At 42.3% G+C, this 13,419-nt stretch overlaps 1 protein-coding gene across 1 annotated transcript in view; it reads left to right on the top strand.

Moving 5' to 3' along the window:
- Positions 1–13,197, top strand: part of C1QTNF7 (C1q and TNF related 7) — a 50,822-nt gene extending 37,625 nt beyond the window's left edge. The window contains exons 2-4 of the mRNA XM_066548607.1: positions 10,304–10,503; positions 11,373–11,618; positions 12,339–13,197. Of these exons, the coding sequence (XP_066404704.1) occupies positions 11,381–11,618; positions 12,339–12,970 (870 nt within the window). The 5' untranslated portion in view covers positions 10,304–10,503; positions 11,373–11,380 and the 3' untranslated portion in view covers positions 12,971–13,197. The remainder of the gene's footprint in view (positions 1–10,303; positions 10,504–11,372; positions 11,619–12,338) is intronic.
- Positions 13,198–13,419: the final 222 nt, after the last annotated feature.

Genomic DNA, 13,419 nt, shown 5'->3' with positions numbered 1-13,419 from the left:
GTGCCAGCTGGTACCCCTGGCACAGGGCATCCCTCAGCCTGGGGTCACCCCTGGAGCCCTCCTGGCTGTGCACACCAGGGCTGCTGGGGGGTCAGATGGCTCCAGCTGGGCGATTGCTACTGGCAGCTCAATCAGTGAGGGGCAGAGCAGCGGGGCTGGGGACAGCCTAAGGTGACTCCAACATGCTGCGATTCAAGGTTAGGTGGAACTTGTTGACAGACTGAGATCAGGGGAAATTAAAGTGAAAATGAGATTTAACTGGTTGCTAAACACTCTGTGACCTTCAGACCATCTGGGAATGCCCACTTATGGCCCATGGAGACTGTGCTGAAATCACATCCCACCACATGCAAAGTAAAGCCTGCTCTTTACCAGGCAAAGGCCAGACTTTCCTGCTGAAGAGTGGCATGTTGACTGACAGCTGCAGATTTTTGTGCTCTTCCCTGCAGGAACCCAAGGAAACAAACCCTTCCCAGACAGGATGGATTTCAAAAGAAACCAGACCAATTGTTGTTGCAAGAACTTAAGTGAGAAAACCCCTTCTGTCAGAAATGACTGGTTATCAGATGCTAGACCTCATCTGCACTGTAATGAAAAAAACGGAAAGAATTATGCTGACTTCATCCATTTTAATCTCCCATGAGAGAATTGATTTGAAATACAAAATGGCACTTCACAATTACTTAAGAAAAGCAAAATCTGCAAAGTGCTTTTGGAATTACCTGCTTTTACATTAACAGAGCAATATTACCCCTGATGTTTTTGATATTGTTGTTTTACTGGTGAAGAAATAGAATCATGTAAGATTAAATAATTGCCATGGAATAGACATTTCTGATCAAGGAACAGAAATTAGATCTCCTGAAAGAAAACTCTGTGCTCTGTTTTCTTTCTTCCTCTCTGTGAATTTAATCAAATGCCATTAATAAAAGAGAGATTTGCATTTGATTTCAGTACATACAGAAGCAGGCTGACAATAATTATGTGTATCAAACTGAAGTTATTATATCACAAGAAAAACTGTCATTCTTCTAAGAGAATGTGTGTCAGACAAATTTCTGTCAAACAATAAAGACAAACCTCTCTCCTCTCCTCTCCTCTCCTCTCCTCTCCTCTCCTCTCCTCTCCTCTCCTCTCCTCTCCTCTCCTCTCCTCTCCTCTCCTCTCCTCTCCTCTCCTCTCCTCTCCTCTCCTCTCCTCTCCTCTCCTCTCCTCTCCTCTCCTCTCCTCTCCTCATTAAACTCTTTTTACAAAAAGAACTGTCAGGACAGACTGGGACTAGGATATATAGTAATCTACAGTAGTTACCAAACAGGTGGATAGACCCTCCAGAGTTCTATAGAACAGCACAAGTGTTTCACTTTCAAAGTTTGTACAAATTAGAAAACAAATAAATGAGATAATACTTCCATTTTCTTCATAAACTTTTTACTTGAAAATTTAAAACTTCTGCCTGGATAGTCCAAATCAGAAACACAGAGAAAAAAAAAATGTCAGTGTTATTTCAACATGAGAGCTCTTAAAACAGATTTTAGATTTTTACAATGTGTTATAAGAACATTCCAAAAAATTTTTCAAATAAGCAAGCTTGTCACTTCTCAGTACATGGCAATTCATGTACTAAACAAACTCTAAACAAGCTGGACTGAGACTCTACAAATCCAAACAGTCCAACATTGAAATGGTTCTCATTAGGAGACAGATGAAAGCAAGACAAAATTCTGAAGGACACAGGTTGTCTACGTGGCTCAGTGAATGCTTCAGTGGGGAGAGGCATAAAGATCCATATGGAATTAAACAACCTTTGAAAGCCTTGTTCTGAAAACTGTTAATTCCATATGTGTAGACTGAACACAATGCTTTCTTCCTCTCTGAATAAGTAGAACCTGCAGCCTCCCAGAGCCCTGTGGGGACTGACATCCCTGAAATCCCTGCCAGCCTGTCCTGGGGTGTCCCATTACCCAGCCCGTGGTCCAGGACCCCATTTCAGCCCAGCTGACCCCCATCCACAAGCCGATTTTCTGGTCTGGCCTTGGGTGCCCTGTTCCTGCTGGGGATGGGCTCTGCCTGGTGAGATCCTGCCTTGCCACCCTGTTCCCTGTGAGTTCCACCTCTCCCAGCCCCAGGGAACAGCCAGCCCTTGCCCAGCACAATAACCTGCACAAGATATGGAGCTGTAGAACATCAGCCTCATGAAGCAGAAGTGCAGGTCCTGAGTGTGCTGGGTACAGCTGGGTGCTGGAGATACCAAGGGTAGGCTTGGGTACAGACAGCACCCCTGGCAGGTCAGCTGGGAGCAAGGATGCATTGTCCCTTCTGCTTTGCTATGGAAACAGAAACCTTTGTTTCAGTGAGAAAATATCAAAAGAATTGAAATGGAATTTTATTTCACAGCTCCAAACTGTTTAGAGCTGTCTTTCTAATGTGCATGCCCTTCTGTCTCACAACAAGGTCAACCCCTCTGAAAATAAAAGGTTTGATTTAATCAGGAAGAAGCATCCTTTAAAAACCTGTTATTACCCAAAAGCAGACATTACATAAATTTTATTCTATTTTTATATCTTCCTGGCTCCAATCTCCTGAATCTGACACTAACCATAACAATTGCACATGTGACTAAACCAGGCCAAATTCTCCTTTTTCTGTTCCAATATAAATATGGAAGTAATACTGTTGAAGTAATAGCTTTGAGGTAGGTTCTCTCCACAAGAACAGGACTTTTCTCAGAACAGCCAGAGTCAGGAAAGTATGATGATTTTCAAGCCAGGTTTTTACTGACAAGTCAGAGCAGCAAAATGGAGACCACCAGGGTTGACACGAGAGCCTGTCAGTCCCAGAGGCTGGGGACACAAGCCAGTGTTGGTGGCACTCTGAAAGCACAGGAGGCTTCAAAGCTCTCATGCCATTTCAAAATGCCTCAGGCTTTCAGAAGTTCAAGCACCACTAATCTACAGTAAAACCTAACCTTTAAACACATTTATCATTTGGGCTGAGACACAGCCACTCACACCTCTGTGAGATTCAGATTCACCATCACCTCTCTCATGTTTGACTTCAGTCTCTTGAAGCTCTGTTGTTGCTGCTCTTGACCAAGCCAACTTTACACCAAGGGTCAGAAGATGGAGACCTTGCAGGGAGCACTGCAGTGCCCTGTGGATGTAGTCCTGCAAGAAAGCTGCCAGCATTGATGTGTCCTCAGGTTGCTAACACATTGAGCACTGTGAGGTGTGCACAGCCTGGGTCTCACACTGCTGTCCTGAGCATCTGTGCAGCCCAGGTAGGAAAAATTTCCAGTTTACCTCATGGAAAAGCGTTCAGCTTGGTTTGTTGCAAGTGTACACCTAAAAGCTTAACTATGACGGTTTTTGAAAAAAAATTACATATGTCAAGCCATGGACAGATATCCTCTTCCATTTACAGCAAAACAGGGACAAGAGACTGGCACTCAGCTGAACAGGGCTGCTCCCTGCCCCAGGGCACAGCCTCCACTGCTCCCCTGACAGAGACGTTTATGGGCACCTTCCCCAACTTGCTTCAGAAAAATCAACCAGCTTAGTGCAGTCTAAGCCTTTAAACTGCTCCTTTGGTCTCTGCCTAGTTCAGTGTAGAATGCAGTCCCTGGCTGGATGCCTACTTTTCCACACAGTTCCCAGAAAGGCACAGTGCCAGGGTGATATCATTTGATGAACTTCCAGAAGGAAACAATGTGCTGGGGGAGGAGTGTCCTTTTGAGGGTCTGGAAGCTTTCTTCTCTTCACATTTTTCTTCTCAAATGGTGAACACTGTTCTTTGGTGCCATGTGCTATACCAAGGGAGCAACTGGGTGAAGGAGAATCCATCTCCAGAGGTGTCCATGATCTAATAAATAACATTTACCTTGAGGCCATGAGAATTAAGCCATGCCCAGGGACTACAGCATATTCAGCTATATATCCAGTGAAGCTCCCAAAGTAGTTCTTGCTTTGCTGGCTGTCCCCCACTCCCGTGCAAAGTGATTGCTGCCACGAGGGGAGCTCTCTATGGACTTCTGTTCACAAAGCCCAGGTGGGAACACAAGCAAGCACAAGGTATGAGGCAGGGGAACTCTGTCCCCATGACTTGTGGCAAGAATCTGTGACTTTTCTTCTTATTTGTCCCCATGGGCCTTGCAGTTTGACATTTTATTTTTGTGCCCTGTTTTTCCTCTTTCCAGACCATCCAACATGGTTTACCCAGCCTGTTTTTTATTTCTCTTCTATCATCACAAGGTTGGCAAGGCAGAATGATCTAAGACAGGAGATGGGAATTTTCCTGGTAAGGGCTGGAGAGGAGCCAAGAGGAGGAAGTCTGCTTGAATTGAAAGACTTTTCACAGGAGATGGGCACACTGCTCTTGGCATCTATCCACATCTTTAGATGCCTACATGCTTCCATATTCTGTATTCCAGTCCAGATTTATAACCAACCCTTCAAATTCTAGGTCATCCCTGAAGACAGCTTCTAATTTATGGCTCCTGTCTCTTTTTCTTATTTTATTTTAAGGAAATAGAGAATACATTTCAAATAATCCTGTACCTGAGGTATAGGTACACTCATATTCTGAGTCTCCCAGTGTTAAATCCTGGCCATTTTTCTCCACACTGCAAGAAAACATGCTATTGTCTCCATGTCACTTGCCAACTGTAAGCAACTGGCCTCACTTCTTGGCTTTCTGTTAAAACAAATTCTGTCCGGTTGTATTTATTTGTGTGTTCTGGTACAGCTAGCAGTGAAACTGCTTTGCCTGCCAGCATTCTTGTTAAAATTCCCACCAGCTGAGTCAAGCTATCTCACCAATACACACCTTGACCAGGCTCTCTGGCATTTTTCAGAAAAACAACCTTTCAAATAATGGGAATACCTGGAGAGACTATGTCTAAAGACAGACACTGAGAAATAAAATTGCTCCCACTCTTCTCATACTTTGAAAATCAAGCATCCTAAACTTCTGGCCTTGATTATAAGCACTTGATTTTTAAGGCTTGAGACATGGTTGAAGAATCTGACTACATTCAACATAGTTATGAAGAAGATTGTTCAAACATGACTGACTGCAAACTTAAGTGAGTGAGTCTGTTAAATGTCAGCACTGCTAATGAGGCCTTTAAGGATTTTTTTCTCAGAAATATTTAGCTAATGGTCCTTCCCACTTGCTGATTGATTCCTTTGGGCACCATCAGCTGCTCTGGTACTGGGAGTCAGAAGTTCAAACTGCTCAAAAACTGTTGGGTCACTTTCGCCTTCTTACACAAAGGAAACAAAACAGTGCAAAGCCCTGTGAAGATTGCTGGATTGTGTAGGTAACCCAAGCAGTGTGGTAATGGCCAGCTGTGGTCTTGATTCATTAGAGTAAGGTGTGGTGTTACAGGTGAAGCTCTGGAAGTTCAGCATAGCCCCCATAACACAAAACAAGCTGGGAGGTGTATAAAGCTGTGACCAACTGTAGGATGATCATTGTAAAATCCATGGGAGAAAAATTCCATCATTAAGACGCGCATTTTAATGGCATAAAAATCATACAGAGCAAAGAAACTACTGAGTGTGGCATGCCAAACCATAAGCACCTGTTTCTAAGGCCTTATAGAAAGGTAAGTGGTGCTGGCAGATTGAATGGCAGGTTTGAACCCTTCAGGCATGGGGACACAGCTGACTTTTGTGGATCATGTTTTGAGAGAGAAAAGACTGGCACAGCCAGTGAGATTTCAAATAAATTGCTGAAGATGTCTCTCTGCTTCTCATCCTGACCTATTACCTCCTTATTCACTTTGTTTCTCCTACCCTACAGCTCCTGGATGGGAGAGTTGGGGAAGGTCTGTGCATCTCACAGTGAGGATTCCTGGTAGCTATGTGGGGTATCTGGGGCCTTTGCATTTGGAAAGCCAAAGGACACATAGAGCATCTTGCTCTTTACCACTAATCCATTGCCTGGGCTGCAGACAGAAAGGGCCCACAAGTATCACAATTTCTCATCTATGTCTTTGTGCACAAGGAAGTTAAAACACATCTTCTACTGCCTAAACAGCTGTGTGTACGTATTGGAAGTGAATTCAAAGCTAGCAAGGCAAGACAAAAGTAAGAACATAGCCAGGGTAGCTTGTGAATAATGGCTACTGGCACTTGACCCAGTTTTTATTTACAACAGATTCATGGGAAATCTTCTAGGATTGTTTCAAAACAATGCCAATTAATAAATTTTAGAATTAGCCCTACATAGTTGAACAAGTGAGAAAGATTAGATCATATACCAGAAAGTCTCAAAACTGAGAATTTCTTACAATCCCTGAATTTCTAAGTTTAAAAAAATGTTAGTAACATAGTCTGAGTATACCAGTAATGAAATGAGATTTCCTAATGTCTTGATGAAAAGCCTGTGCTGAGTCCTGGCTTCAGTGGGAATCTAACTTACAGAGTGTGTTCTCAAGGGGAATCATAGAATTATAGAACAGTTTGTGTTGGAAGAGACCTTTAAAAGTCATTTAGTCCAACCCCCCTGCAATCATCAGGCACATCTTCAACTAGATCACTTTGCTTAGAGCCCTGTTCAACCTGGCCTTGAATGTTTTCAGGGATGGGGCATTGACCACCTCTCTGGACAACCTGTTCCAGTGTTTTGCCATCATCAGGATAAAAAATTTTTAACTTCTGTCTATTTTAAATCTATCCCATTTTAGTTTAATGCCATATCCCCTTGTCCTATTGCAACAGGCCCTACTAAACAGTCTGTCTCCATCTTTCTCACAAGTACCACCTTTAAGTACTGACTCTCTCAGTGGGTTTCAGAGGAGAGGTGCTCCAGACCTTTGATTGTCCTTGTGGTCTCCTCTGAACCTGCTCCAGCATGTCCATGTCCTTCCTCACTGAAGACCCCAGATTTGGGCACAGCATTCCAGATGGGATCTCACAAGAGTGGAGTAGAGAGGCATAAGCACCTCCATCGACCTGCTGGCCACCTGCTTTTGATTCTTGGATCTGCCACCTTAACAGACTGCAACAAGGTCCAGAAAAGTTTTTTGAATGTTTTTCCAGTATTAAATGAATGAGATAACTTATAGAACTCACTTGGAAAATCTGTTTCAGAAACCATTCTGAGAAAACTTGTCTAGTGAAAAGTGTCCCTGCCCACAGCAGGGAGGCTGGAACTAGATAATCTTAAAGGTCCCTTCCAACACAGACCATCCTATGATTCTATGACTAGAACTGATCAGCACATCCATCATCTTCCAGTGAATGCCTTGATGTGCATTCTTCCTCTACCTAGAAGATTTGAAACTTACTGAAATGCCATTTCCTAAATGTGGAATAACATTATTCTAACTCTGAGATTATATCATTTTCATTATTATTTTTGGTGGTGGCTATGATGAAGATGTCTGTTATTGTTCTGAAGAATACCATGTGCTTATTCTGGCTTTCAGTTTTCGGAAAAATACATTGAACTCCTCAAATGTTGTTTTTCTCTGGAGACAAATCACTTGGCATATATAAAGGACTTTGTTTCCTACCCCAGTTTATGGACAAAAGTTTTTTATCTTTGAAAAGGACAACCAGAAGCCAAGAACAATGTGTTATTTATGATTCACGTTCTGCCTCCCAGTTAACTCTCTGTGAACAAATATTTAACTACAACAATAAAACTACAACAATAGGTGATTCCTGAGAAAGTGATCTGGGAAGTCTATTATACCTTCTAACTTCTTAAAACCCTGTGAACTGAAATCTCTGATTTTGGCCTCCTAAGTCAACCTGAAATTTCAAAAGCCATGCTCATATGTTCTTTTTCACCTTTAACTTTTCAGTGATGCTTTTAAGGGCACTCAGTGGGAAACAGGGGGCATGGGTTCAACACTGTCCTTCTTTCCTTGGTCTGAGGAGATTCCCTTTTGAGTCTCTTTCCAAGAGACTGCAATAACAGGCATCCCCCCTCCTTATAAAATGATTACTGTTATGTACAAAGAAATGCAAGAGTCTGAATTCAAAGGGCAAGAGAATTCCTGATTCTCTGGCTTAATACATGGTTTCCCAAATGTCATTTTTTGGCTACCACTGTTGGAAGCAGCTTTCTGTGTTCCCCCCAAGAATAAATTCAGGTCTGTAAACATCATCACCTGAACCATTATCATAATTTTCTCCCATGCCCAGCTCTGTTTGCCTAACTGCATTCTCACCATTCAGCCACACAGCCCTGTCACTCCTTAAGACCCCCAACACGTAGATGAAATCTCTGTATATTGTTCTCTATGCCTTCTCCATCCCAAACTGGTTCTCCAAACACAATGCCCCAGCCATCTAAGGCACATCCCTATCTCAACAACCCCATTTCCCTCACCTTCCCCAAATGACATTTTTCCCATGGTCTATTCAGAAATACATGTCCCAGACCAATTAATTTCCTGCAGCACATGAGAAGAACAGCAGGGGAGGTCTGGGAGCTGGAGAGAGCTTCACACATCAATAAGGTACTGGCCAGCCAGTGACAGGAGCAGCTGTGTGAAGGTTTTTACTCTGATTTGTAAGATATCCTTGACACAGGCAAAACTAGAAATCGTTGAGATAGTTTTTGCCTGGCTTACAGGCAGCACAGTGTGGGAATATCCAGCCTACTGATTCAGACTTTCATCTGGCAAAGGGCAGGATTTTTTTCCAGTCCTTGATCCTTAGGTCATGTCTGCTTCTTATCCATCAGCTTTGTGTAAAATGCATATGCAGCTTTAAGCATGAAGTCCCTCCAAGCTGTTCCCTCCTGGCTAAGTGTTTAAAGTTTTTTTTCTCTGCACAGAGCTTTTTTGTCCCTGATTTAAGTCCCATGAAAATCCATGAGGTTTATTTGAGCTTGCTCAGTAGTACATCAGAGCAAACATCACTGTGAAGTTTGTCTTGTAGCTAACAACTGCCTTGGAGTTATCATTCATTGCTCTGCTGTAATGTTCAGCATTCATATGCTAATCCATTTGTGGAGCCTGCTATTCCTGACTGTATGGTAAGGCTTTATAAAATAACAGCAAAATTATTAGTTTAGTTTCTGCCAATTTGATGCAAGATGTCTAAAATAAAAAGCAAAATGCATATCACTAAAGAGAATTTTGGAGCATTGTTTGTTTCTCTCCAAATATAATATTTTCATATTTTTCTGCATTATCACTGATAACCATAACATTTTCTAATTTTCCACTCTGTAAAATAAAAGATTCTTCATAAAGACTGCGTATGTGTACATGCATGTATATACATATATGCTGATCTTTTCTTTGCTGAATAGATCTGACCATGCCATCCATATACCAGTTGAAATATCATGAACTGCAAAAAAATGTAATGGCTTGTGGTTTTAAATCAGTTAATGCCAACCAGTATCGCAGAGGGGAGAATGAGAACAACAATTTCTAGCTTAAAAGGTTCTGCAGAGGGATCTGGACAGGCTGGATCAGTGGGCTGAGGATGGTTGTGTGAGGTTCAACAAGGTGAAGTGCCAGGTCCTGCAACCCCAGGCAGTGCCACAGACTGGGGCACAGTGTCTGGAAAGTTGCCCAGTGGAAAAGGACCTGGGGGTGCTGGTGACAGTGACTGAATACGAGCCAGTGTGTGCCCAGGTGGCCAAGGAGGCCAATGGCACCTGGCCTGTATCAGCAGTATCAGAATGTGGCCAGTGGGACAGGACAGTGAGTGTCTCCCCCTGTACTGAGCACTGGTGAGGACACACCTTGAAGCCTGTGTTCAGCCTTGGAATCCCACTTCAAGAAAGACACTGAGGTGCTGGAGCCTGTCCAGGGAAGGGCAGCAGGGCTGATGAAGGGCCTGGAGCACAGATGCTGTGAGGAGCAGCTGAGGGAGCTGGGAGTGTTTAGCCTGGAGGTTTGGGGGAGACCTCATCATGTTCTACAACTCCCTGAAAGGAGGCGGAAGCCAGGTGGGAGTCAGTCTCTTCTGCCAGGGAACAAGTGACAGGGTGAAAGGAAATAATGTCAAATTGTGGCACTGGAGGGTTAGACTGGGTAGCAGGAAATCTGTCTTCACAGAAAGGGTTGAGTAGCATTGGAATAGGCTGCCCAGGAAAGCGGTGGAGTCACCATCTCTGGAAGTGTTCAAGGAATGTGTGGATTTTACATTGTTTAGTGATGAACATGGTGATGATGTTAGGTGGATGGCTGGACTTGATAATCTTATCATAAAGATCTTTTCCAACCTTAATGGTTCTATGAGTCTATGATTCACTGTAAAAAAAAGATAGACTGCATTTTACAGATATTTTTCTCAATCACCCATTCCATTTTTTCTTTTTCTCCCCACAGAAACCTGTGGATTCTGATTTCCTCGAAAGCTGTAAATTAGCTCTGACAGAATGGACAGCTCCAACAAAAAACCCCACACAAATTTTCTGAGAAGACAGCAAAGGAGCTAGAAAAAACAGCTTGACTTGTAGGCTCTCACCTGACCCATGATTGACTCTCTACTAATGCAACACTGAAGTTAAGACACATTTGTATATCAGGTATTGCAATTACTCATGTCACTGTTTCTACACTTACTTTTCTTTAGTATCCCAGTATACAGTGGGACAGAGAAATCCAATTTCCACCCAATCGTTTATGAAAACACCCAAATACCATATATAAGGATTGAACCAATTTTCTTGCAAGATACTGTGACACAGTTCATTGTATATGACAGCCCAAGCCAGGCTTAAAAACCTCACCATGTTAGCAGCCCATTCACACCCACCATCCCCTGCAGGGCAGGGCAGCTGCCGAGTCCCACCTGAGGATTAGGATGAAGTGTTTATTTGTGCTGTTTCCAAGGGGCACTAAAGCTGGAGCTCTCTAACTGCCTGCCATCCTTTCTGCAGCTTCAGCAAGTTTCTGCTGCAGTTGTTTAAGCTGGAGATTCATTTGCCACCATAAGGGCAAATTTCAAAATGAAATGAAGGTGTAAGCTTTATCCTCACTACAGGCACATGCCTCTAGCACAGACTAACTCCTTCAGCAAGAGGGCTTTTTTCTGTGAAGCTTATATAGGGACCAAAGGCAAAATAATCTATGCAAAGGTCTTTGTATTGAAAAAATCCAGATTATTTTTTCACGTGTCAACATTTGGCCCCAAAAAGCTGATATTCACCAGTTACACGATGTCAGTCTACAGCTACTTATTTGAAAGTCACACAGCAACTTGTACAGTGCCCAGAAAAAGCTCCAACCTGACAGACTTTCCTCCTTGCCTCCTACATGGATTTTGGTAATGCATAAATTCCAGGTTGAGGTCTGGACCTCTACTTGTGTATAATGCATCACAGTGTCAGAATTATTTGCATATTCAGAGCCATTTCCATGTGAGTAGAGTGTCTGACTAATTTTTTTTCTCCAGATCTGAGGATGTTTGTGCTGCTGTACATTACAAGTTTTGCCATCTACACAAGTGAGCAACCTCTTCAAAGCCAGACCAAAGGAGAAAATTACTACACCAGATATATCTGCAGCATCCCAGGTCTGCCAGGCCCTGCTGGCCCCCCTGGAGCCAGCGGATCCCCAGGGCCACATGGACGCATTGGTCTTCCAGGAAGAGATGGAAGAGATGGCAGGAAGGGAGAAAAAGGTGAAAAAGGGAGTGCAGGTATTGAATATTTGTGTAAACTAACACAGTAGTACAAGAAAGCAAGACCTGTCATCATCACTGTCATACATCTATCTCTATCTCTATCTCTATATATATGTATATATAGGTGTCTATATATATATATAAAACATATATATACATATATTTATTTCTTTATATATGATGAGTGTGTGTATGTGCCTGTGTGGGTTTAAGTGTGATGCATATTTAAATATGGTGAGAATATGCACATTTATCAGTGTAAAGAAATGTAAATACACAACTTTCTTCACAAAGATGCTATGAAAAAGATTGGAAAGAATGAAGTGTGCGTGGTCTCAAATAAATAGTCCCACCTGTGCCATTAGCCAGGCTTAAAAGATTAGCAGGTGCTTAGGTATGCACTAAAAATGCTCTATTTTTAGGAAATATTTAGTGCACAAGTATCACTACATAGGTGGTCATGCTGCTGTCCCTGCCATCAGTAGTGCCTGGTAGTTCAGGCAGCAATAGATTGATTACATATAATATTCTTTAATGTGTAATCAAGACACATGAAGATAAGTAGGAATTAGTGGCATTCCTTTTGCAAACTTACTAGAAAATTTTGAAAGTATTTGTAGAGTATTTTGAAATTCTGACCATGTTTTTCTTGTTTGTTCGGGCACACACAGTAGCCCACACAATCATTTACTGTTGATATGTGCAATGATTAACTAACTTAAAATGTTTTTGAAGGTTTAAGAGGAAAGACTGGGCCATTAGGACCAGCTGGAGAGAAAGGAGACCAAGGTGAGTCTGGTAAGAAAGGACCTGGAGGATTGACTGGTGCCAAAGGTGACGTAGGTCCAGCTGGACCACCTGGACCTAAGGGAGATAAAGGAGACCGAGGAGAGCCAGGAGCACCAGGGGTCTGCAAGTGTGGAAAGATAGTGCTGAAATCTGCCTTTTCTGTTGGCATCACCACGAGCTACCCAGAGGAAAGACTACCAATTGTATTCAATAAAGTCCTCTTCAACGAGGGGGAGCATTACAACCCATCCACAGGGAAGTTCATTTGTGCCATCCCAGGGATTTATTATTTTTCTTATGATATCACCTTAGCAAACAAGCACCTTGCTATTGGGCTGGTTCACAATGGCAAGTACCGGATCAAAACTTTCGACGCCAACACCGGCAACCACGATGTCGCTTCTGGATCCACTGTGATCTACCTTCAGCCAGAGGATGAAGTATGGCTTGAAATCTTCTACACTGACCAAAATGGTCTCTTTTCTGATCCAACGTGGGCAGACAGTTTGTTTTCTGGATTTCTCTTATATGTTGATACAGATTACCTTGATGCTTTATCAGATGAAGATGAGCTCTGAAGCAGATGGCAAATGACATTCAAACTGGAGGCCCCAGCAAAGGATTTTATTCATCTGTGTGGGGAAAACAAAGTTGAAATGAAAAAAAAAAAACTGGGAGTTCATTCTTGTTTTGATTGGAACCAAATCTGAACTCATAAGGATGTTTCTAGAATCTAGGATGGATTTTTTTTTTAATGAACAGCAGGGATATCAAAATGAACTGTAATTAATATAAGACTGCATCACTCCAGGACTGACTCTTCTCTAAAATTACATTTATAATACTATTTAAACAATTCTAAGATCCTGTACATTGGACTTTATATAAAATGTATTAATTTGCAATTTAGAATGGCTATTTTGTATATTACATTAAAGTAAAATTGAAAATTCCCCGCATTATCATCTTTGGTCATTTTAAGACAGGCAATACATTAAAAACAGATGGGAGAGGAATAAAATAGGAA

This window comes from Molothrus aeneus, chromosome 4, assembly GCF_037042795.1.
Source record: "Molothrus aeneus isolate 106 chromosome 4, BPBGC_Maene_1.0, whole genome shotgun sequence".
Lineage (NCBI taxonomy): Eukaryota > Metazoa > Chordata > Aves > Passeriformes > Icteridae > Molothrus > Molothrus aeneus.
Note: the sequence above shows the minus strand (reverse complement) of the source record. Positions and strands in the feature narration are given on the sequence as shown.